The sequence below is a fragment of the Ruditapes philippinarum genome, unplaced genomic scaffold, assembly GCF_026571515.1.
Source record: "Ruditapes philippinarum isolate M1 unplaced genomic scaffold, ASM2657151v2 ctg706_1_1_1_1, whole genome shotgun sequence".
NCBI classification, from domain to species: domain Eukaryota; kingdom Metazoa; phylum Mollusca; class Bivalvia; order Venerida; family Veneridae; genus Ruditapes; species Ruditapes philippinarum.
The window spans coordinates 309929-336451 of record NW_026854344.1 but is presented as its reverse complement, the minus strand read 5'-3'; the positions used below and the strand labels follow the sequence as shown (position 1 = coordinate 336451).

Genomic DNA, 26523 nt, shown 5'->3' with positions numbered 1-26523 from the left:
ACTCTTATAAGAATGGTTGAAACACCTAAATTTATTTTAAGTTAAATGTCATTGTAAAGATGAAATATTACTACTTAAAATGTTAGGTAAATTTTTTTTGAGATACTGCTGTAGAAACAAAATGTCTAGCAACAGGTGTCTGAGCAACAGGATATCAAATCTCTTGCTGGAGTTGTTGTCTAGCAACAAGATGTCTAAAAGCTTGATGAAGCAACAAGATTATTAATCTGTTCAAGGAGCAACAAGATGTCTAAAAGCTTGATGGAGCAACAAGATTATTTGAATCTGTTCATGGAACAACAAGATGTCTGAACAGTAATTGATTAAGCCACAAAATGTCTAGACAGCTGATGGAGCAACAAGATGCCTTAACAGTTGGAGAAACATGATGTCTAAACAGTTGATGGAGCAACATGATATCTAAACAGCTGATGGAGCAACAAGATTTCTAAGTTGAAGAAGCAACAAGATGCCTTGTTACTGGAGTAACAAGCTTGGTGGTACTGGTGTTGGTAATTTTCACTCTGGATCACGGCAGTTAGCAAAATTGAATTTACCAGAGCACAGTTCAGCCACTGCAGGCTGTGAAGCATTTTACCAGTACTAGTTGCCTTCACTTTCACAAGGTACTGAAACTTCTGTACATACCTGAGGAGTGATACAGTGCGAAATGAAAAGATTTAATGATTAATCTCAACAAAAGTGACCTGCGCCGTCCAGGAATAGAACCCAGGTCGCTTGTATCACAGTCCAACCATGTACCTATTGAGCTAACCGGATGGCTTGAGTAACAAACTTCTAGACAGTAGCAGATGATCAACAAGATGTCAAATAAGTTTATTAAGCATCTAGATGTCTAGCAACAGGATGTTTAACAGTTACTGAAGCAACTAGTTGTCTGAATATACAAGACAGAGCAAATACACAAGTTCATTATATACAAACACAGGCATACACAGGTTACTCTAGAGAGAGGTATTCTACACTCATTTATCAGTCTTGATTTAATATTCTGTAGTCTTTCACTTGACTCCATTACATCTTACTGAAAAATGTTTATCACCTCAGGATCTGTAACACTCAACTTTCACACTACAGTTACAAAAGAGATTTTTCAAATTTTTGTTGCATTTTTATTTCTGACCACCCAAAGTATAAATTGACAACAAATGCTACTGCTGCTTAACAAGAATGATATCAGATGTAACATGTTAGACAATTTACCATTGAGGTTATACAGTTCAGTACAGTCTCATTTTTCTCAATTAGTTCTCCATGTCTAGGTGTCTATCCATCTACCTTTAAACTATTCTGTGCTATCTTCCCCAACTATAGTTATTGTAATTGAAAAAGTGCAAGGAGATAAATTCTTCTATTCATAAGATCAGAATTTCAAACATCTAGGTTAAGATGTTAAAGAAATCCCTGTTTGTACACAATATAGTTGAATGTTAAAATCCTAGCTGGTGCAGTGATCCCACTTCTGATGATTTAATTATCTTTTTTCCAGTTGGGTTGGGTTTTAAGTTATGCCCACACTGTAAGTCATATGGCAACTTTCCAGGTTTACTGGTGGAGAAAGACCTTAGGGATCGATTTTTTTACTGTAACTTTGCGAAATGTTAATGATGCTTCATAAATTACTATCAAACTCTTAGAGACAATCGGAAAAAATGCTAGATGGTTTAACGTCAGTGTTACAATCGTCATAAGGGATACGAGGCTTTCAAGACATCCACCCCACCTCCACATCTGCCCAGGAGTTCTACAAAATCTCTATTATGCATCATTTTCCAGGTCACATTAAATATTCATGTAATATTTTAGTTTCATGAAAATGTTATCACAGCATGATAGTAAAGACTGGTGGTGAGTTCAAGGGCAAATCTCTTCAAATTTATCTTGTATTAGATACATGACTGAAAAACTCCCAGACAACTGTTACATACATTAAAGACATTTATGGGAATACATGTAGTGCATTTGTTTTCCAAACAGTAAGAGTGACCCTCACTATATTATTTTTATCAATTTGTTTCAAAATCATAATTCTTTTTAATCAAGGATAAAGTTTCAGAAGAAATAATTCTTAATTTTCTTCTTTGCCTTGTAAAAATTGTATTTCCCTTCCTTTTTTTTTTGTAAAAAGTGCATTATCTCCTTGAAATTTCTTAAATACAAAATTCCTGCATTTGCAAAGTTCTGTGTTTTTTTGTTGTAAAAATTGTATTATTTCCTTAAAACTTCTTAAATACAAAATTCTTGCATTTGCAAAGTTCTGTGTTTTTTTGTTGTAAAAATTATATTATTTCTTTAAAACTTCTTAAATACAAAATTCTTGCATTTGTAAAGTTCTGTGTTTTTTTGTTGTAAAAATTATATTATTTCTTTAAAACTTCTTAAATACCCGTAGTTTATTGTATGAAGTATAGAAATACCTTATGACAATTATCTCTGCAGTATAAGGTCATGATTGTCATTAAGGTGGGGGTCTGTCTGTCAGTTTACCTCAAGTCTATGCTACCATGATTATATATCATTACACTCGCCCAGTTTATCTAATCCTATATTACCTCATTTGCATCTTAATTAGGCATCTTCTTGTAAAAAAAACTCAATTTATATGATTTATACTAGCGATGTTTGAAAATAAACATTCATATTGGCACAGTTCAGTGCATATGTTTGCGAAATAGAATTTTTTTATATGTAAACTTTAATTAAAACTTTTGTACAAGATGACCATTCAAATATTTTTGCAGGAAGATGATAAAAAATATTTGATCAAAAGTCAATAGACTTAAAAAAAAAAAAAAAGGAATTCATAATTTGCAGTGTCCTAGTATCATGGTCTGCACTGTTCCCCAATTAGTCAATACATATTTCAAAATTTTACCTACACTGATGAATGGTTTTGTCCAGACTGAAAGATGGACTAGTCCATTTAAAGTACTTAGTGTGGTAAAGGTTAATACAGTCAAATATACTCACAGTTAGTGAGTATAAAGATAGTAAATTCTTCTTTGTCATGAGGATAAAGAATAAATGTAAGAGAAGGGGTTATCTTTTACATAAATGAACATAACATGGGTACTCCCTTCAATTAATTGCTGATTATCACAGGGAGGTATTTTCATAGAGTGCCCCTAACCACTGTGGGTTCAAATTCTTCAGGGACTTTTATTTGGATCCTTTTATGTGGTGAAGCTATTCAGCTAACTTGCCGAACATCAGAGGTTCTACTCAAGTGCATGGAGGGGTACCTGAGGTTTAGCTTGAAAGTCGCCATATGACCTTTACTGTGTCGATGTGACATAAAACCAAACCAAACAAAACAAATATACATTTCACATACAAATGAAAATTCCAAAAAATCCAAGAATCAAAGATGGAATTTAATGTATTTATTAAATCTCAATTAAATATTTCTCAGTTAATAACATCTGCCTATAAATAGAATAAAACTGTCATATGTTCATCTGTTGGCATCAGTGCATGTCTGCTAATCTGAAGATAAGGGGAAAGATGGGTGAATGTTTCCCTCCTGTAGAAGCTTACAAGATTGTTTATATGTTTGCTTGAAGTTATGTAGTGCCATTTCCTCACTAAACACACTTTACATTTGGCAGGTGTTAGATACAAAGCCTGATACCAGTGTATGGTCTCAATTACATACATACTCTTTTACAACACCTTATGTTTTTTTAGATAAAAACTCCCGAAATTATTCAATTCTTAACACATATGTTGAATGGTGAATGTATTTTCTTTACTACTGAAGACAGTATGGGAACAACTTAAAAATACTTGTAATCTTTTAATGAAAGGAACTCCACTGAGGTTTTTCGACAAGACCACAGGTAAACATCGTGTGGCCATGACTTAAGTCATGGCCACACGACGTTTACCTGTGGACAAGACAGGGCTGGAAATATTTTTTCATGATTTTCTTTTTTTTTAATTAATGGTCAATCCAGTAATGAGGAAATGCCTGTTAAAAGCATATGTGCAGTGTTTTCAAGTTCACCTTCTTCGCAAATTTGATATTGAAACAATTCATTAAAATAATAACAAAATATAAAGTGCCATTCGAAGCATGACAAAGTCCAATATTTAAGAGTTGTAAGGTCTCATATGAAATAATTTACATTAATGAGTCCATTAAAATACTGTTTATAGCAACAAATTATGAAAAAAAGAATATTGTATAAAATTCTCAAAGTCAATAAAATTTTGGGATTCATTTTTTCTCTATTTCCTGAATTCTCTGATTTGCAGACCCGGGAGTAATCAATGCTGAACTCCGGCACGATGCTTTGGAACAAAACATACAACAGAAAATAGAACTCAAAACTGCTTCAAACTAGCGATGAAAATCAATCACGGCATAGTACATATAAAAGTACCCCACTTATTTAACATACAAAATGTTAAAATAAGTCATTGACTGCTCAACAAACCTATCAGAACAATTATTTACCAAGTAAAACACGGAGTATATGCTCAAGTCTACAGTTCACTGTTTCACTTGTAGATGGAGTAGGAGATATGTAGATTTTCCTTCTTTTACAGTTTTTGTAAAGGTAATAAAAACAATTTCTTAAACATATAATGACTACATGTGTGTGTTTCTGGCCAGGAATCTTGGCACCGTGCCAAGGTATTAGATCAGTAATGATTAAAGACTATGTCAGTGAGAGTCAGAGATATAGACAAAATATCAAATCAAAGATAATCTAGACATGCTATCAGCTGATAATTGGCACAAACACACACTCTTTTACACTATCACTAACCTTAGTAGAGAATTCTTTACCTTTCACCTTTCATTTCCTACACTTTTTTTCATACAGTAAGTGAACCAGGATAAAAAGTTCTGTTCTAAGATTTTGAAATATCTATAGATAGTGCAAATGAATATATTTAAATTTTAAAACTGCAAACCTTCTCAACAGTCTGTTAGCTGATCAATTTTGTTATTCGATATTATATGGACTCCACCAAGGCTTTTTGACATGACAGAACTGGAAATGATTTTTTGAGATATATGTTCCATTTGATGTAAGTCTAAAGCAATAACCTGGGTGCAAAATTTAAGATCATTTGCTCCCTCCATTTTTTCAGAATAATTATTCTAAATGTGGAAAATAACCCAAAATCTCAAATCAGACTAAGAATAGCAGAAAAATACAATTTTCTGAAATTTGTTTCTGAGTATAATTCTTATTTATCCTTTGGATATTTTTCTGTTTTAAGTGTTTCAGCTGATCTTTGTGAGATTATATATATTTAGGTTTTTGTAACTCAGTGTTGTTTCTTTAAAAGCTATCAAACTAACTATGGACAGTCCAAACTGAAAGCAAGCAAATTTCTATTTCAGCACTTCAGCAGTGTAAGCGTTTATAGAAAGTTGAATTTTAACTTTGAAAATCTCTGATATTTCAACAAGTTTCTGTTAGAAGCAAAACATTTTTGATACTTAAGTGTTGCCTATAGTATATTATAGGTAAGAGGAAAACTGATACAACATGATTGTATACCCATCCATAAATAACAAAGATATACACAAAACACAACCATGACTTTTGATGTACAAGTGTGGCCTTGACCTTTGACCTTGAGACATCATTTTTGACATAAATTTAAGCTGGACACCTAACTCTTGCCCACAACAAGTTGTCTGACCTAGAAGCATATGCATGCAATATTATTATGACTGACAGGACTGTTGACCAGACACCAACATTTATAAACTTAAATGAAAAATTTCCTTAAATGTTAAGTGTAACCTTGACCCTTGAACTCCAAGCCTTTTTTTTGCATGAGACACACCAGCTCCATGCCATAAGCATTAAAGAATAATTATTTTAAAATCCAGATATGAATGAAAAAGTCATGGACCAAACAACACCATAATTATATTCACAATTATATTATTACTTTGGACATACAAGTGTGACCTTAACCTTTGTGCTGGAGATTCAATTCTTGCATGCAACACAATCCAAGACTGGCAGAATTCTGAACTGACTATGACCTTTACATGACTGGATGTACAAGTGTGACCTTCACCTTTGAGCATGGGTCATGACTTTTGTTATGTTAACTATCTAGATATTCTAAAATACACATAGCAATGACAGAATTATTGACTGGACAAAACCATCGATTCATTTTTATGAAATTCCTTCCTAATCTCAGTGTAACCTTGACCTTTGACTTACAAACACATCGTCTCAATGGGCCACATACTTCTGCACAATTACTTAAAATTCCACCCATGAATTACAAAATTACAGACAACACAAAAAAAAGACAGATGGGTAAACAGGCAAACTATTACAAAACTGTATGTCTCCCTTCAGGAGCATAAAATTTTGTTCTTGTACAGTTTGTCTGCATATCAACAATTTTAACCACCTTATTAACAAAGAAAATACACAAAATGACTTGTGTTAATGTATCATACAGAAAAAATAATCATACACTGTAAAGAAAATGAAAAATACATAGACAGCAGCTGTTCTGGTTAAAGAGAGATAATATTTTATAATGGCAGTTGATTCATTAACAATGCTGACTCATGTATTCCTGGCACTATCCCTGTGTGCAGTTATAACATTCCTGCAACATTTACTCCTAGTGCACTATTCTGCAGAACAAACAACAAGAAACAGTTTCTACACACCTAGCTCTCAATGTAGGTCAACTTTGATACAAAATTTTAAGAAATCAGTCTTAAGCCTTTTACCTAATGGAAATCTGGTTCTTTTTGTACCACTCTTTAATCATAAAATGCACTACAAAAAAAGAGGCAATGACTATCACTTTAGAGAAGATAATCACCGAGCACTATCAATACAGTCAAACGTGTATTAAGCAACCGGGCAAGGGAAACACCCAAAACGGTCGCTTAATGAAACGGTCTCTTAAGACAGTCAGCGTGATATAAAAGTCAAAATTTATAAATGACATCTTTTTAATTCGGCAGGATTGTTTTTCAACTTCATTTTTATATAAATGTTGAAACAAGTACGCTCCGATAATCTAAATGGATGCAAATGTAAAAAAAAAAACTTTCTGATATTTATTGACAAAACAGTTTCAAGATCCATTACGTACATGTTTGACATTTTTTCCAGAATTTTTTAACTTCTCCGTTGTTTTCCTTGTCTCCAACACGAAAAACCCTATAAGTGAAGACGTTTTCTGTTGTGCATTTTTTTTCATTTGAAATAAACAAACTACATTATTTGTTACGATTAATTTAATGGCTGATCAAGTTCAAGGTCAATTCAATGCAGTCTAAATGTCAACCAAGCGAAGCGTTTAACACCATCTCAGTATGGGCGGAGCGTTGCAATGTTTATCGATATTTTGGATAATACACGTCACGCGTATACTTACTTCATTGCATACGCTAAAACGGTATGGGAAATAGAGCTTTTCACACGTTTATTGTTTGTGTTTTGATGTTGACACTTGTGACTTAACGAGGTGGCGTTCTCTAAAAACATCAATTACTTGACAGGTAAAAATGGTCGTTTAATGAAAAGATGATGTCAATTAGGTGACTAATTAGCGGTCGCTGGTCGCGTTGAGCAAAAGTCGCTTAATACATTAAAGATATAGAGAGAAAATGATCGGGGGGAATTTAAAGTGGTCGTTTAAGACAAAAGTCGCTTAATACACGTGGTCGCATGGGCAAGTTAGACTGTATTTAAGAGGACTCAAGGACTGCAGTAAACTTCATTTAAAGCAAACAATGTTATAGCGAATTCTGGTTAGTTTTAGCCCAAATCTTTTCCTTCTTTGTTTAATATCCAAAAAAATTGTTAAGGAAGTCATATTTAAGTCCCTATTGAAGAAAATGCACTATGAGAGAGGATGTGATGACAAGAAGATAATCACTATAAGACTAGAAGATTATCACTATAAGACAGGACTTGAGGACATTCACTATGAGACTAGAGGATAAAACCTATAAGACAGGACTGGAGGACAATCACTGTGAGACTAGATAATAATCACTATAAGACAGGACTGGAGGGCATTCACTATGAGACTAGAGGATAATAACTATAAGACAGGACTGGAGGACATTCACTATGAGACTAGAGGATAATCACTGTAAGACTGGACTGGAGGACAATCACTATGAGACTAGAGGATAATCACTGTAAGACTGGACTGGAGGACAATCACTATGAGACTAGAAGATAATCACTGTAAGACTGGACGTGGAGGACAATCACTATGAGACTAGAAGATAATCACTATAAGACAGGACTGGAGGACATTCACTATGAGACTAGAGGATAATAACTATAAGACAGGACTGGAGGACAATTACTATGAGACTAGAAGATAATCACTATAAGACAGGACTGGAGGACAATCACTATGAGACTAGAGGATAATCACTATAAGACTGGACTGGAGGACAATCACTATGAGACTAGAGGATAATCACTATAAGACTGGACTGGAGGACAATCACTATGAGACTAGAGGATTATCACTATAAGACTGGACTGGAGGTCAATCACTATGAGACTAGAGGATTATCACTATAAGACAAAGGACTGGAGGACAATTCACTAACGAGACTAGAAGATAATCACTAAAGACAGGACTGGAGGAAATCACTATGAGACTAGAGAATAATCACTATAAGACTGGACTGGAGGACAATCACTATGAGACTAGAAGAAAATCACTATAAGACAGGACTGGAGGACATTCACTATGAGACTAGAGAATAATAACTATAAGACAGGACTGGAGGACAATCACTATGAGACTAGAGGATAATCACTATAAGACTGGACTGGAAGACAATTACTATGCGACTAGAGGATAATCACTTTAAGACTGGACTGGAGGACATTCACTATGAGACTAGAGGGACTGGAAGACAATTACTATGCGACTAGAGGATAATCACTTTAAGACTGGACTGGAGGACATTTCACTATGAGACTAGAGGATAATACCCTATAAGACAGGACTGGAGGACAATCACTATGAGACTAGAGGATAATCACTATAAGACAGGACTGGAGGGCAATCACTATGAGACTAGAGGATAACAACTATAAGACTGGACTGGAGGACAATCACTATGAGACTAGAAGATAATCACTATAAGACAGGACTGGAGGACATTCACTATGAGACTAGAGGATTATCACTATAAGACTGGACTGGAGGACAATCACTATGAGACTAGAGGATAATCACTATAAGATTGGACTGGAGGACAATCACTATGAGACTAGAGGATAATCACTATAAGACTGGACTGGAGGACAATCACTATGAGACTAGAAGATAATCACTATAAGACAGGACTGGAGGACAATCACTATGAGATTAGAGGATAATCACTATAAGATTGGACTGGAGGACAATCACTATGAGACTAGAAGATAATCACTATAAGACAGGATTTGATGAAAATCTTACATTCATTTTGATAGAAAAGAAAAGAAAAGGAAAGGATTGTCATTTGTTTGTTTGTTTTGGGTTTTACGTCACATCGACACAGTATAGGTCATATCGCGACGTTCCAGCTTTACTGGTGGAGGAAGACCTCGGGTGCCCTTCCGTGCATTATTTCAGGCACGAACGGGTACCTGAGTAGAACCACCGACGTTCCGTAAGCTAGCTGGATAGGACTGTCATTTAGAGGACTGTCACAATAAGAGAAGAGGCTATGTAATGATTCAAAGGTGAGGTATCACTGTAGAGAAAGGCATGTATTACTTTGAGATCACTACATAACTACTTTTTATTAAATAATCATACTTTTCAAAACATGCTCTTTGACCATTTAGACACATGCTACCACATAAAATTAAAAAACATAAAAAAAAGATTGCAACACACTTTACATCCTCAATTTTAACATGCTCTGTTTTTAAAGTGGTTTACTCTCTGATATGACAATATAAATTTGGAGGTCCCCTGAATATCATTATAAGCTGAGTTTACTTTACATCTATATTTAATGTTGTAATATCTGTCTTCAAATAATTAATTCAATGTGTCAATTTAACAAAGAAGATACCAAACTGCAAATATTGAAAAAGAAAAAAGTTTAAAAAAAGAAAGATTTTTAACTCAATTAAGTCTTATACAGAAATAAGTATATGCATGTCTAAAATGAATTCAAAATGATGGTTATTTACCTAAAATTCCATTCAATTTTAATACTCCCTTAAAATTGTTCAACCCTCATAAACATGTAAATCTCCCACTTACAACTAAACACATTATAAAATCAGTGGTAAGTAAATTGAAAAATTTTACATCCACTATTATATTTCAGGTCAGATATTATATTTACCTGCGGATTTGTAGGGCTTATCAAGTTACGCCACTTTACAACATGGACAGGATTTCACTCTACATTCCTAAGATGGATGGCATTTTCTTATTAAAGGTAAATAAACGGACATTTATTCAAGCCCCCTGGTTTAAGACAGGGCTAGCTTATAAACTCACGTCAAACAATAAAATAGAATGTTCGATAATTACTGACGAATTTGTGCTATCTTGGTACAACATAACTTTTACTTTTATATTCCAATTATAGAAAATAAAGATACTGATAAAATGTGTTATCATGATAATTATAATTTTTTGAGTCACTAATTAATCAAAAAAATGAATCCATTAAACCTAGCTGGCATGTTGTAATTAATCAAAATGTTTTGATAAATTAAACAAGGATTAAACAGAAGGATCACTAAAATCTTTATCTTACACTTTACATAATACTGACTAATTTAAGCTTTTCTACAACAAAAAAAAAAACAACAAACAAAAACAACAAAAACATCTCTGTATCAGAAAAAGTCACATTTATACATCAACAAAATTGAATAAAAAAATTTTAGTTTCAAATTTCTATTTTGCAAATAACTAAGAGATCAGCTGTTACATAGATAACAGATAAAATACATGAAACATTCTGTCACTGTAAAACCTTAATCTTATAAAATCATATCAGTACTTTACTTACACATGTGGCTATAGTATTTTCATTATTGTCCACTGGCCAGTTTAAACATGTCATAAATAAAAAACATTTGTAATTACAGTGCATAGTGGAGATTGTAAACAAGGATGGTCTTAATACACAAGTTTGACTGTACTCGGTGAATTATTAATAGTAAATTAAAAATCATCAATCTTATAGCAGATGTTTAAGAAAGCTTGAATATTAACTAATATAATCTTACAGTCATTTTTTTATCATCAAAAAAAGTCAAATTTTAAAGATAGCATAATAAATCAGTATTTAACAGGTGCATTCATTATCTGGGTTGATGAATCATGCTAAATTCAAAAGTAATTTTATCTCTCTCTTACCTTTATGTACTAAAGTTTAAGTATCAAACTTTTCTTCCTGTTTTAAAATCCAAAACTTCAAAAAAATAATTTCAAAAGGTATTTTCCAGATTCCAAATATCCGTGAGGCGAAACAGAAAAAGAAGTATTGTCCAAAAATAAAAATAAAAAATTCAACCCTTATCTTAACCAATCCTAATGCCTCTAGATGACTCGGATCAACCAATCCTAAAGCATCTGGTAGAACAAGATCACTTCCTGTAGGGCTGCTGAATTTTAGCAGAAGTGGTTCTGTGAAGATGGACAGATAAAAAATTGTAAGACAGATAAAAAATTCTAAGTCTATTAGAATAACAGACGGGGTCTGTCAAAATCTACAGAAATCATTCAAAGAATTCACATTTTATAGTACCTTTCTGAGGCAGAAATAAAGTTTGTAAATTACCATGTCACATTTAGTTAACTGTAATGATTGATTACAAGCAAGTGTTACTCTTGAAGATTTTAAAATTCTTCGAAGTTTTATGTGTAACCTGTTTTCAAAGTATTTAATTCTTGAATATATAGCCATTATTTCTTCATTGTTTTAAAGATCAACTAATTTTTAACAAGACAATTTCTATAAACGAATCTAATGCTGCATTGTTAAAAAATAAATTTAAGAACATAATGGAATGTGGTAGTTTTACTACAGACTATTGCAACTTTAAAAGTGGCCTTCAGCCTTTCTAAAGGTTAAATATGTTCTTTTTTGATAAATTGTTTCATTTAATTGTTAAATCAAAAGAATAAAGGTGGAAAATGAAATCTGCCGACAATAAAAAACATAAATAACAAGGAAAGCCCGCAATACCTCTTATTTACTGGTCCACTCTCTATATTTGAATTAGTAAAACAGATGATTCGTTTCCCAATCCTCTACTTTTTAGAAATGAACTTCACACTTTATAAATAGCTCTCGGGACAATGTTTTGAAGAAGGCTTAACAGTGATATGATGCACTTTTCCAAGATAAAATTACTGGAATACTTAGTTTGAAACAACAATGAATTGTTTTTCCAACAAAAAATAAAAGCAGAAGGTTGCTTAAACTTCTAGAAACAAGATATAAACAGTTAACTGTTGTGTGTCGGTTACACTGACAGTGTGTCTCACTGTTACACTGATAGTGTGTCTTACTGTTACACTGATTGTGTGTCTAACTGTTACACTGACAGTGTGTCTAACTGTTACACTGACAGTGTGTCTCACTGTTACACTGATAGTGTGTCTAACTGTTACACTGATAGTGTGTCTCACTGTTACACTGATAGTGTGTCTCACTGTTACACTGATTGTGTGTCTCACTGTTACACTGATAGTGTGTCTAACTGTTACACTGATAGTGTGTCTAACTGTTACACTGATAGTGTGTCTCACTGTTACACTGATTGTGTGTCTAACTGTAACACTGATAGTGTGTCTAACTGTTACACTGACAGTGTGTCTGTTACACTGATAGTGTGTCTAACTGTTACACTGACAGTGTGTCTGTTACACTGACAGTGTGTCTAACTGTTACACTGACAGTGTGTCTCCCTGTTACACTGGAAGTGTGTCTAACTGTTACACTGGAAGTGTGTCTAACTATTACACTGATGGTGTGTCTAACTGTTACACTGACAGTGTGTCTAACTGTTACACTGATAGTGTGTCTCACTGTTACACTGATAGTGTGTCTCACTAATACACTGATAGTGTGTCTAACTGTTACACTGATAGTATGTCTAACTGTTACACTGATAGTGTGTCTAACTGTTACACTGATAGTATGTCTAACTATTACACTGATGGTGTGTCTAACTGTTACACTGACAGTGTGTCTGTTACACTGATAGTGTGTCTAACTGTTACACTGACAGTGTGTCTGTTACACTGACAGTGTGTCTAACTGTTACACTGAAAGTGTGTCTAACTGTTACACTGACAGTGTGTCTCCCTGTTACACTGGAAGTGTGTCTAACTGTTACACTAATGGTGTGTCTAACTGTTACACTGACAGTGTGTCTAACTGTTACACTGATGGTGTGTCTAACTGTTACACTGATAGTGTGTCTAACTGTTATACCAATGGTGTGTCTAACTGTTACACTGATAGTGTGTCTAACTGTTACACTGATAGTGTGTCTAACTGTTACACTGAAAGTGTGTCTCCCTGTTACACTGGAAGTGTGTCTAACTGTTACACTGACAGTGTGTCTCCCTGTTACACTGGAAGTGTGTCTAACTGTTACACTAATGGTGTGTCTAACTATTACACTGATGGTGTGTCTAACTGTTACACTGACAGTGTGTCTAACTGTTACACTGATAGTGTGTCTAACTGTTACACTGATGGTGTGTCTAATTGTTACACTGAAAGTGTGTCTCACTAATACACTGACAGTGTGTCTAACTGTTACACTGATAGTGTGTCTCACTAATACACTGATAGTGTGTCTAACTGTTACACTGATACTATGTCTAACTATTGCACTGATGGTGTGTCTAACTGTTACACTGATAGTGTGTCTAACTGTTTCACTGAAAGTGTGTCTAACTGTTACACTGATAGTATGTCTAACTATTACACTGATGGTGTGTCTCCCTGTTACACTGAAAGTGTGTCTAACTGTAACACTGATAGTGTGTCTAACTGTTACACTGATAGTGTGTCTAACTGTTACACTGATAGTGTGTCTAACTGTAACACTGATAGTGTGTCTAACTGTTACACTGACAGTGTGTCTGTTACACTGATAGTGTGTCTAACTGTTACACTGACAGTGTGTCTGTTACACTGACAGTGTGTCTAACTGTTACACTGAAAGTGTGTCTAACTGTTACACTGACAGTGTGTCTCCCTGTTACACTGGAAGTGTGTCTAACTGTTACACTGGAAGTGTGTCTAACTATTACACTGATGGTGTGTCTAACTGTTACACTGACAGTGTGTCTAACTGTTACACTGATAGTGTGTCTAACTGTTACACTGATGGTGTGTCTAACTGTTACACTGATAGTGTGTCTAACTGTTACACTGATAGTGTGTCTAACTGTTACACTGATAATGTGTCTCCCTGTTACACTGGAAGTGTGTCTAACTGTTACACTGACAGTGTGTCTCCCTGTTACACTGGAAGTGTGTCTAACTGTTACACTGACAGTGTGTCTAACTGTTACACTGATGGTGTGTCTTACTGCACTAACAATACTATATCTCCTTTATGACCCAAAATTGCAGAATTCACTCTATTTTTTCAACCAACATGCACGTTTTTGAAACAAGCGAGTGAAAATCCAGCAACTGAGCTGATGAACTTCCGCCAAAAGTGTTAAACTTCCAGCTGACCTATTTGTTAACCTAAGGGGGAGGGGGTGGTTTAACAAAGGTAAATAAAATCAATGTAATCTTTAAAATAGTTGAGGTGGACAACTCTTGTCCCTGCAAATAAATAATTTTGTTCAAAAATATCACTGGTTATGTGATTTCCGTGTATGTCACTGCAACACTGAAGTTGTGTCTCACTGTAACACTCATGGTGTGTGTCACTGTTAAGCTAACAGTGTGTCACTGTTACACTGATAGTGAGTTTCACAGTCTCAGCCAGGGAACTTCACATTTTATAACGATGATTTTATGCACTGTTCTATTCTACCCTATGCAATTTGGTTATGGAAGGGAGATAACTTTATATAAACATGTGCAAAAATTTTAAATAGTATTAGTTTCCCATAAATGAAATACAAAACTATTTTTAACTTGTGATAATTATACAAATTTCGATATCAACTACAATGCCATTACAAATATTTCTTAACATATTCTAGGTATAATCTTGAAAATTTCATCTTGACCCTGTACTTCTAAGCCAAATATCTCCACTAAGACTTTAGATTCTACATATCAAACTTCTATAAAATATGTTACACTCAGTCTATGATGTCCTACAGTAATTAGATCACTAATAAGACATTCTGTTTTAAATTGAAATATTGATTAATGCACCTTTGGTATCTAAGATCTGCTCAAAACAGGTGAAATCTTTGATATGTGCATCGTATAAAGCTGTTATATAAAAAAAACCTGCCTTACCTGGGACTATGTATCAATTCTTTCAATCATATTTGTTTATGACCATCCACTGTAGAATAAAGGGAACTGCAATGATGTCAAAAAGCCTAAAAATATAAAATCTGAATTTCTTACTCACTTATAACGACAACATGATTAATAAAAATAATACAGAAAAATAATTACAATTGAATTGAAACTTGTATTTCTGGTTGATTATTAGCATCATATTAGCATGATTTGAGTTAAAAGCATTTAAACATTATTCTCTTTTTTTTAGCAACATTTTAACAATTATGGTAATAATTCTAGAATCATAAAGTGAGACAAAGCTCTAATAAAGGGGAATAACTCTAAAACTGCACAGATGAAGAAAATTTCTAATTTATTATTAATCCCTCTGCCTTTGGCCAGGGGAATAATTTGCGCAATAGTTACTATCAGCATATAAGCTATTATCTGTTTTGGCTTCAGGGCTCATCCGGAAGGGTGATTCAGGCGAAAACTTCGCCGTGTATATTCCAATTTCGCTCTTCCGATTGATCAAAGAGAAGTCAACATCGCCGATAAAATCTTAATTCCCAAATAGTAATTACTTAGCAATGTAAAGAGCAGAGATTGTATCCGCCCATATGACGACCGCTAATTATCATTATCCAATCAGAGCGTCGCTTTATACTACCCTTCTACCTGTAAGCGAAGCGATAGACCGCCTACTCTAAACAGTAAATAATGAGAGCATCGGCCCGAAACGGTATAATTGTGTGATAGTTTTGCGAGTTTAATACGGGATTTGGCGATAATTATAAATTGTTTTTTCCCCGATTATCTAAACAAGTACAATCTTCCCTAATTGATGTACACGATGCACTTCGATGGTGGGTTTTTAACCCGAGTAAAGGCGATGTGCAATGGATTTTTCACGGCTATCACAAAACTGTTAGTCAATTAAAAATAATCAATTTCATTAATGATCAGCAACCAGATTAAAAACTTAATCATAGTTTTGAATGATTTCAGTCTGTTAACATCAATTTTTACTGTAAAATTGTTACGTCGCTCACGTCATGGCTACAAGGCGAAATGCCGTAACCGAGCAGTAAGAAAGTTACTGATTCTGATACGCGAAAATTTAAGAAAGCCAATTCGCAAAAATCTTCCGATTGGTATGTTGTAGACAGTAGGGGGTGTTTGGCATTGTTCTCTTTGTAGAAATGCCAAATTTGACACAGTTTACGCACGTGGGCAAGACGGGGCTTAACTACATATCGGTCGTATATCATGTAACGTGTATATAACAACAACATTTGTTTGGAAAGAAGTGTTCTTCTTGTTTCAAAATAAATTCGTAAATATGACGCTCAGCTTAAGATTTATCAATATTGTAAATTTTAAAAAGCATTATTTATAAAGATATTATCGAATTGAACATTTCATGAAAATAAAGGGAGGTAATTAGAAATTAATTTTCTACAATTTCTCAGTCAAATTTTTCAATAAGAAATGAATGTATGTAATTTTAGTGATCAAATATAATGTGCACAAATGTTTGCAGTACATATTTTACATATTCTTTGATGTTTGAAAATTGTTTTATAAGCATAATTATATGCATATAAATGTGACATTACAACGTTCAGGATTTTGAGAGAAATTTCTGTTACCAGAACAGATATTATTAATCAATATCCAATGTGACTTCATCTTTTCTTTTAAAGGTGAGGAAAGTAAAGTAAAAAATATGAAATTGATTTTATCATCATCCTTTCTTACACATTATTATCAACAAATGTACATGAAAATATATAAACACATATTTAGAGAAAGCTTAGATGCAATTGCCTGATCTACTACTAAATAATTAATCTACTTTTAATTAATACTACTATTAATTAATAAACTGGAGAAATATTATAAGTGATGTTAATTGTGTTTATATTATAATTAAAGGATGTATAGCCATACATGTTAATGCATACACATTGGGTTGTTTCCCTTCTCCCTAATTTTCGCGAGGTCGTCACTTCTCCCTAAAATTTCCCCCCAGGATGAGCCCTGGGCTTTAGTCAGTTATCAGTTGCAGGGTTTCTACTAGGAATTTTTATTTAAGAGTCCCAGGGACTCGTGCTTATAAAATATGAGGGTCCCAGAGAAAAATATGAGGGTCCTAATCATTTATTACTTTAAAGTAAGGTATTACTTATATATACAGTCAGGACTCAATACATCGGAATCCATTATACTGACAAATTCAAATAACGACAGTGAATTGGTGGGAACCAAATTTTTTCAACGTTATTATAATCCTTTATAACGGAAAATTCGTATTCCGACTCCGACACAATAAAATTGGAAACCAAACGTGTTATTTTCTATACAATCAGTACCCGTTAAACTGACACTTGGTCAGTCAAGCACGCGCATCATTGAGCCGTGAACAAAAGCCGCAAGGTGTTAAAACAGGTATTGTAGCTTGGTCAGTTGATTGTTACACCTTATTACAATACCAACGTGTTGTTGTTTTGTTACACTTGCCAACTTGTGACTTTTTATTAAAATAATGGCAGAACCTCCAGCTAAACATCAACGGACTAATTTAACTTTTGAACAACAAAAACGAGTTTAGTTTAGTTGTTATTATTTTAATAAAGTTGTTGTATTATGTGTATGATATGTAATGTGTATAATAAAGTGAACACATAAACACACAAAAAATCATAATAGACCTAAATACATAATGTTCAGATACCAGCGAATAAGCATATCATTACATTATAAATGATGAAGTTCAATATACTGACAAATTCGATATACTGACATATCATTTGGGAACCAACAGTGTCATTGTAATGAGTCCTGACTGTATTGTCTAGGTTTCATTCTTTACATTTATATACATTGTTCAACTACATATGCATTTTTATTGACCTTGTTAAATAAAATAAGAAATATAAACCATTTATTATTTATTGTTACTTTTTATTTTTTCATTTCTTTTATTTGGCTGAATGTTTGTGAAACTTGCATAAAGTCAAGATCTTTCACATCTGGTCCGACTAATTTTATCAATTAGTTTAACTGCATATAGCTCTACGTCTTGATGACGGACAAATGTATCTATTTTGGAAATTCGAACCTCCATTTTCCGAGGCAAATGGATTACATTTTTTGGTTGAGACGCAATGGCTGCATTTCATATCCGTGGTCGTCTCGTTTTGGACGAGCCACGGGTAAGCCACTTTTCATTAAAATTGGGGGAGCAGCCGACATGTTTTACGATTTATTTTGTAACAAAAAACGCATAGACTGGGACGCTTTTTTAAGGTCGACTAAATTCTAGTGTGCGCCGTTTTATTCCGTATTAAACTGTAATTATTTTACTATTCGAAAGAAAAAAGAATACCAAATAAATTTAAATGTCAAATTTATTTTGTACGAGCATACGCTGCAATTCAGCTTGTATCATAGCTTTTATACAAGTCAAATAGATCAATAAAATATATAATGGAGGTAATGGCCGCTCTGAATAACCAGTCGAGGTATCTCGCCTGATTCCTATAAACATGTACCTAATGCAGCGAAACAGCAAGAAAGCCAGACGTGTCGCGCTAATATTTAATTTCAAGCTTATTAAATAAAAACACATGTGCCATACTGAAACCATTTAACATTGGCTACCGGGTAACCAGAACCGAATGCAAAATAGTTTACCGGCTAATGCAAAAAAATGTGACACATCTGACTTCTTCCATGAATAAATTTTCGCCACAATAAATTGATTAATTTCACTTCTCTTAAAATAAATTTTCGCCACAATAAATTGATTAATTTATCCCCCAAATTTATTCATACTATTTTTTTTTTTTTTTTTTTTTTTTTATTAAAGAGACCGGTAACAACTTCCAGGTCTATACATGGCGTATTCCTAAATGCTTGACAATAGCATCCTTAATATAATCTAGATAGAATTCCAAACCTACTGAATTGAGATGTACGCCATCATCTCGAAAAAAGGCCGTGGCCGCATCAATATCTGGTATAATGATATCACTTAAGCCTGATGACGTAACAATTTTTCTGGCTAGACGATTAAGGCGTTTTCTTTTCATTTCGATAGGTCGATATCCCCTAATAGCGCCTGACCAATTTTGACGTTGTAAAATATCAACCCAGATTATCACAGTATGAGGAAAGGCTTCCCTTAAATATATAATTTCTTGTTCAATTAAAAGTCGTAGTTGAACTGTATTGACCGACACAAGGTCGTTACCACCTAAATGAATAAAAATAATAGAAGGTGGAAAAGATAACAACACCTGCATTTCTATTAGGCGTCTAAAACCACCCCATCTGAGGCCTCTCTCTGCCCACCAGGCAATGGACACATCCTTCAAGCCCAAATTCTCCTTAGCCGCATTCTTTGCATAATTCCCGGCCCAGTATGGGATTGAATCCCCCAGAATCCAAACATCTAAATATAAATAGACCAGAAAAAATAAATAATTTGACATGAACAGTGTTAAAAAGTGCCTTTGAGATACAGCTAATTATGTCTTATTAAAAAGGCTTAAGCTCGAATGTAGTTATTGAAACACCCAGAATTCCAGCGTCCTAACTGTTTAATTGTTTCCGCTGAATAACCCAATGATGCAAGATCAGTAGCTCTACCAATTCTAAAACTATGACTTTTATATGGTGCCACGAGCGTAGAATTAAAACGGATGGATTTTGATAAAACTGATGAAAACTGAGACCTAGTTACGACCGTACCATTTTTGTGACAAAACAATGAACCTTGGACATTCGGTCTACATACTAAGTAATTCTCTAGCGCCTCTACAGGGCAAGGTAGTGAAGTCTGTCTCGGTAATTTTAAGAAAACTGGTTTACCTCTCTGATTAGTTTTAAAATGCCTAAGACGAACCATTAAATAATTGTTGTTATGTGTAAAAGACACATCATTTTCTTGTAAAGAATTCTCACAATGGTTAATACTAGTCGCAACCAATTCACTCACACGGAAAAGACCAAAGTATGCAAGAACAAAAATCGATGTAAAAAGTTTCACCTCAAAATTATCGTAACAAACCATAGGTAAAGAATTGCAGATGTTAACTAAAACTGATAGAGTTATAGGAGCACGATTGTCAAGCGAGATTCTACTTCTATGGCAGCCTTCTAATAATTTTCTGATGATAAAAACTTTCTTTATGTAGTAAAAATCGTTAAGTTTATGGTAATAATTGATCCCTGCCAAGTACGTTGTGATTGATTTAGGTGACAGACCTTTCTCAAAGCAAAATGATAAAAACAAAATAATATGTTTTACAGGAATCGGTGATTGCTTTTCCATCCCATATTGCGACCGAAATTTCTCAAAGGCCGATAAAGAAGTATTGTATGTTGACCTTGAGTTGGCCGCTATTCCAGAGTGAATAAGCTTTCCGGCTCTAAACTGAAGATGTGCCAAAGGAAGGGTGGGACCAAGCAAGGTATTTCGTCGGCGTTTGGAGCTAACTCTCGAAACCTGGTCAACTGAAACCGAGATAAAGCGTCACATATATTGTTTTGGCAACCGGGGACATGCGAAGCCTTAATCAAAATATTGAGCTTTAAACAACGTAATGTTAACACTCTAACAATACACATTACCATTTCAGATTTAGAAGTTAATTTATTCAATATATGTACCACTGCAAAATTATCACAGTTGAACCGTATCTTTTTATTTTTAAGCTCATAACCCCATATATATAGTGCCGCTAAGATGGGAAAAAGCTCCAAAACCGTTATATCCTCTGTTATGCCCAACTCATGCCATACTTCCGGCCACTTAGCATGACACCAATGACCTTGAAAATATACCCCAAAACCTAAGTTTTTGCCACCCGCACTATCAGAAAACAACTGAACATCTTCGTTTGACACCCAAAATCGGTCATGAAAAACGGAAACCCCATTAAATTGTTTCAGAAAATGTAACCACATAGTTAAATCTAAACAAATATCTTCTTTTACTCTGATATGGTGATGTGGTTTATTTAAGCCACAAATTGAATTGATTAAACGACGAATGAACGGTCGTCCAACTATGACTGCTCTACAGCAAAAATTTAACGAGCCTATTAGTGATTGCATTTTCTTAAGTGTTGTTTTCTTATTTGACAGACATTCCTGAATTTTTTTTGTTACTTCTAGAACTTTAAGCTCAGGTATACGCACGCACATTTGGTTTGTATCTAATTCTAAGCCTAAAAAGGTCAACACTTCCGTCGGACCCTCCGTTTTGTCTTCGGCCAAAGGTACGCCCAGCTCAGACATTGTATCTTTAAAAGTTCTTAGCGCATGCGCACATGTTTCCTTAGATCTGTCCCCTCCTAAAAAATCATCTAAATAATGCAACAATTTCGCAGAAGTTAGATTTCTCTCAACAGAAAACTCTAAAAACCGTGCAAATCTTTCAAATGTGATACAACTTATAGAAGCCCCAAAAGGTAGGGCCTTATCAAAGTAATAATTCTCGTCAAAATAAAAACCTAACAATTCAAAATCACACGGCTTAATAGGAATAATACGGTATGCACTTTTGATGTCCGTCTTGAATAATTGACAGTTATGACCTAGATCTTGAACCATCTTGACTGCGTCATCAAAGCTTGTGTATTACACAGTGCATAACGCTGGATCAATGTGGTCATTAACCGATTCGCCTGGCGGGAATGACAAATGATGAATCATTCTATATTCACCAGGCACTTTTTTCGGCACTAAACCAATTGGTGATACAATTAAATTTTTGATTGGTCTTTTCTTAAATGGGCCAGCGATGCGGCCTGCGGAAAGCTCTTTACTTATTTGAGACTTTATTATCTCTGGATTAAGTGAAGTAGAACGCAGGTTTTTTGAGTCACGTGGAGCACGTGGACCTGAATACTGAATAGGAAAGCCGTTTTTAAAACCACTTAATAAAAACGAAGCTTCAACTTGATCGTAATATTTTAATAATTTCCTTAAAACTGAAAGTTTGACAGGTGATTTTGCTAAACAAAAAATATCAGAATTAACTTCATCTAACGAACTAAGGCCGTTTTTTTTTGTGCTATCAATTTTTTCTCCCATTTTTAGAGTCGCCTCTTCTGTAGAAGGGACTGGCACGAAAGGATTTTTGCGGGGGCGTTACAGACTCACTTGACAGCTTATTCTTAAACTGATTAAAACTTCCACTTGTTGATGACTGATTTTTAGTGCACGCAAATTCTGGATGAGGAGCCGCGCACGTGTTACACACGTGGGCAAATTTACAATTTCGCCATGAGCATCTACCTCTATTGAAATCATTACACGGGTATCTAACGGAACTTGATGGGGCTTTGGAAGGGGGGCGCAATTGCATGCAGCGCCACCACAAATCATTATTAATTTTTGACCATGAGGCGGGTGAAATAGCTTGACGGAGGTGAAACTGTTCGTCGTACGTCCACAATGCAACGTTTCATTGACGTAAAGCGCATTCTCTTAGGTTGAACATATAGTGCAACAGTTCATACATTTAATTTGCATGTGCCGACAAATAATCAGACATGTATATTATAAAGGCGTTTGTTAAAATTCGTATCCTTACATTCTTTCTGACCATTCGCATTCAAGCGATATAAACTGCCTGAACAAAACTCGGATAGCTCAACAGCCCCTTTGAGCAAAAGGGCTAGGTTAATATATTCACCCTTGCAAATTTGTTGCTTCAGGGAGCTTGGAACATGTGCCGCAATATCATCGTCTGCTATGCGGACCATGGCTAACGGTGGCGTAGTTACCACATTGTTTGCCGAATTTAAACCCGTGCTGGCCTTTCGCGGGCCTGAAAGCGGGAGTTCTAAAATATTTTGCGCACCACACCCCTCATTACTATTACTTAAATTTGAGCTTGGAATAATCTGAGACTCTTTAAGAATTTGTTCAAAGTCTATAGTGTTTGACCTACCGGCTTCGTTCTGCAACATGCGCTCATCAACGGAGTCCTCCAACGTTAACGCTGTAGAAGCTGGTCTCTTTCGGCCTCTCGTTGTTCTAGCATTTCTATCCTCTTCCTGAGGAGTAGGCAATGTTACAGCTGTCCTGCGACCACGTGGCATAGCGTTACACAGCAAATTAGAATTCTCGTTAAGGTACTATCAGTCTGAATGCGTTGTCGAAAGCAAGTGGGAGCATTGCGCGATTTTCACGCATTTATAGCAATGTAACTGTAAACGACTGTAGCTCAGTTTATGCACGTATGTGTAATGACATACTTAATAAAAACGGGTACCAATATTAATGTAATACACGGACTATTTCTTTCTCGAAAATAAATTGAATTATTTTGAATGAAAATAATTATTATTAATTGAAAGAAAGATAACTCTGCTGTATTCAATTTTAGAACCCGTCTACCAAATTACGTCATTTCCTTTAAAGAAGCGGAAGGAATTTCCAAATGATATTTACGGAGGAAAATTTAATTTGCGTCCCAATGGACGCACACTAAGAGTAATTGAGGGTCCTAGGTTACTATTTTTGCGTCAAGGACGCAGGAAATGTGCGTCAATAGAAACCCTGCGTTGATAAGCCAAAGGGACCGGCCAGTAGTGGCGACATGGCCAAGTGGTTAACACGTTGAACTAGTAATCAATTCTAAGGATTTTTGGCAACATGGGATCAAACCCAGTCATAGGCAAGTAGTTTTTTCCTTGAGCAAGAAACTTTACACTTACTACACACTACTCAGTACTGATTGATTCCAGGAACCGATATGAAAGTGTGTCTATAAGCTTATTTTGAATGATCCTATATCCTAGGGTGCACTCAGTGATTTTTGCCTATATTGAAAGACTTTGCTTAAAATTAGTATTAGAATTTTATTTTCAATATTACATTTTAAATTATGTTTACATATTTCAAATGCGCAAGTTTGGGACAACATTTTAATGTGACAATGACAAGTTATTTATGTGTACCTGGTGTGTACATAATTAATCAAATCTCCTGGTTTGTACATAATTATAAACTTCAGATTTTCATCCACTTACCTGATGTCCCATCTGCCTTACAGTTTCAATGCCCATAGCTAGCCCTGTAACTATACAGTAATCTGACTTGATAGCTTTCTTGAATATGTGATCTTTCATTGCTAAAAATATAAACAAAGCAGACAAACAATGAACCAAAAAATATAATAGTAAGTCATTAACAACACAAAATTTATTTGTATTTTAATATAATCAAATATAAAAGACACTGCCCTTTTACATACAAACTGGCACATGCAATTGAATACATCTGTGAAAGAAAGATTAGAACACACAAAAAGAATATTCCATTACTTCCTGTTTGTTTGTTTGTTTCATTTTACGCCTTTTCCCAACAGTATTTCAGTCATATTGGCGGGTAGTTTCCTAACAATCGTTCCTGGAGAGTTACACCAGTACTAGACTACCTTCCTCCGTGCTAAACTAATAAAGCATCTCCCAGGGTTCGAACCCACGCCAGAGAGGTAACTGGATAAGAAGTCATCGACTCTAACCCCTCGGAGGCAGTCTATTACTTCCTAGTTCTTTTAATTGAACATTACTTGTTTCGTTGTTTTGAACACAAATTATAAGACATCCTGCATTGAATTGTTCATTCACTAAAATTATCAAAATTGCATCATTGCTAAATACATACTATGAGTGAATTTTCTTTGTTGGGTTTACCATCAAACACATAACAGAGGTCAAATTAGTCCTATAAATATGACGTCACTTTGAGATATTTTTGCTTCTGGGCAAAGCAACGTCATATCCAAATTGCTCAAAAACCCATAGCACGTTCCGCCACAAAATCGGGCGGAACGAAAAAACAATAAGACAGCGTGTATGTACATTAATTTTGACCAATTTATGAACAAAACTAAAAAATAAATACCTTTTGACAAAATAATTAAACTGTCACATCCATAAAATCATGATTAAATCCTCTCATGTAATTAAATTCCTTATACAGCCGATAAAAAAATGGCTGCAATACAGTGCGTGAAATCTAATTGGCTAATTCAAATGCAAGCGTTTAACTGATTCAGAACATTTTAACAGATTATTTTTTTAACGAAATAATTGCCCATGCACCTTCAGCATGATCGAATATATTTTCCGTTCAAAAATTTGGAACCAATCTGAAAAACGCCTTACTTAACCAGTATGGCCGATAGACTAAAAGAGATTTATGTTTATATTTTATTTTAAATTGATAAGTACATTTTTTAGAGAGTTTTGGTTTATGATTGAGCATGAAATTAAAAGAAAAGAAGTAAAACTTTTGAATCAAGCTTGAAAGGCAAAACAATAGACAATTTTTGATTTTTTTATGATGCTATGCGTTTTTGAGCAATAACTATTAGATGTTAGGCTTGACCTACATAAAACTATAACAAGCCTGTAACGTCTAATTTATTGGACTAAGGTCAAATGGCCACAACTTCCCAGGTTTACTGGTGGTGGGAGACCTCAGCTTCCCCTCTGTATTTCAGGCATGACAGGCATCTGAGCAGAGCCACAAACATTCCTTAAGCTAGCTGGATCACATGAAATAAATGACAGTTTCAGGAAAAATTGGCTGTGAAATCTTTGGTTCATAAAAGGCTAGAATCTACTTGGACTCAACATTTTTTTTTCCAAAATATTAGTGTTTGATGTGTCAGATATGCTAGGGTAAAATAAGAGCAATGTCAAATATCTTGCAGAGAAGTAAAGTTGTCTATCAGGTATCACAAGTGTGTTACAACCAACACAAAATTACACAAATTTGATAAAACAATTTATTGAAGAAAACGGGCCAGAAACGGACAAATATGTTATGCTGCAAATGTCGCTATGATCGAATGTCCTTACGGGCAAACTACACTGTTTTCTTATTTATAAGATTTTCAATCACACAAGATTTCTTAATTGATCGCGAAAACATGTGATAACAAATATCGTTCCATGGACAAAATTCAGTTTAATACCGTTGAACATTTGATTTTGGTTCTCTTATTTGAAAACCGCAATTGTTTTCTA

General features: G+C 34.5%; 2 protein-coding genes across 15 annotated transcripts in view; both read right to left on the bottom strand.

The window, feature by feature from the left end:
• Positions 1 to 24617, bottom strand: part of LOC132739885 (troponin I-like) — an 89433-nt gene extending 64816 nt beyond the window's left edge. For 10 of the 13 annotated variants that reach the window (XM_060727720.1, XM_060727721.1, XM_060727722.1 and 7 more), the window contains exon 1: positions 24517 to 24617. In XM_060727720.1, the coding sequence (XP_060583703.1) occupies positions 24517 to 24615 (99 nt within the window). In that variant the 5' untranslated portion in view covers positions 24616 to 24617. Of the gene's footprint in view, positions 1 to 11379; positions 11531 to 24516 lie in introns of those variants that run through there. The other 3 variants (XM_060727715.1, XM_060727718.1, XM_060727711.1) reach the window with 2 other exon arrangements.
• On the bottom strand, positions 18830 to 24002 carry LOC132739884 (uncharacterized). 2 transcript variants are annotated; one of them, XM_060727705.1, is made up of 2 exons: positions 23433 to 24002; positions 18830 to 19922 (listed from the first exon to the last, which is right to left on the bottom strand). In XM_060727705.1, the coding sequence occupies exons 1-2, from the start codon at positions 23581 to 23583 to the stop codon at positions 19360 to 19362; spliced, it is 714 nt and encodes a 237-aa protein (XP_060583688.1). In that variant the 5' UTR covers positions 23584 to 24002; the 3' UTR covers positions 18830 to 19359. The 2 variants fall into 2 exon arrangements, with proteins under 2 accessions (XP_060583688.1, XP_060583687.1); XM_060727704.1 differs by lacking the exon at positions 23433 to 24002 and adding an exon at positions 20860 to 22873.
• Positions 24618 to 26523: the final 1906 nt, after the last annotated feature.

What these genes read in the sequence shown, in the direction of transcription:
- LOC132739884 (XM_060727704.1), bottom strand. Translation starts at nt 22,087, where the DNA reads ATGGTTCAAGATCTAGGTCATAACTGTCAATTATTCAAGACGGACATC.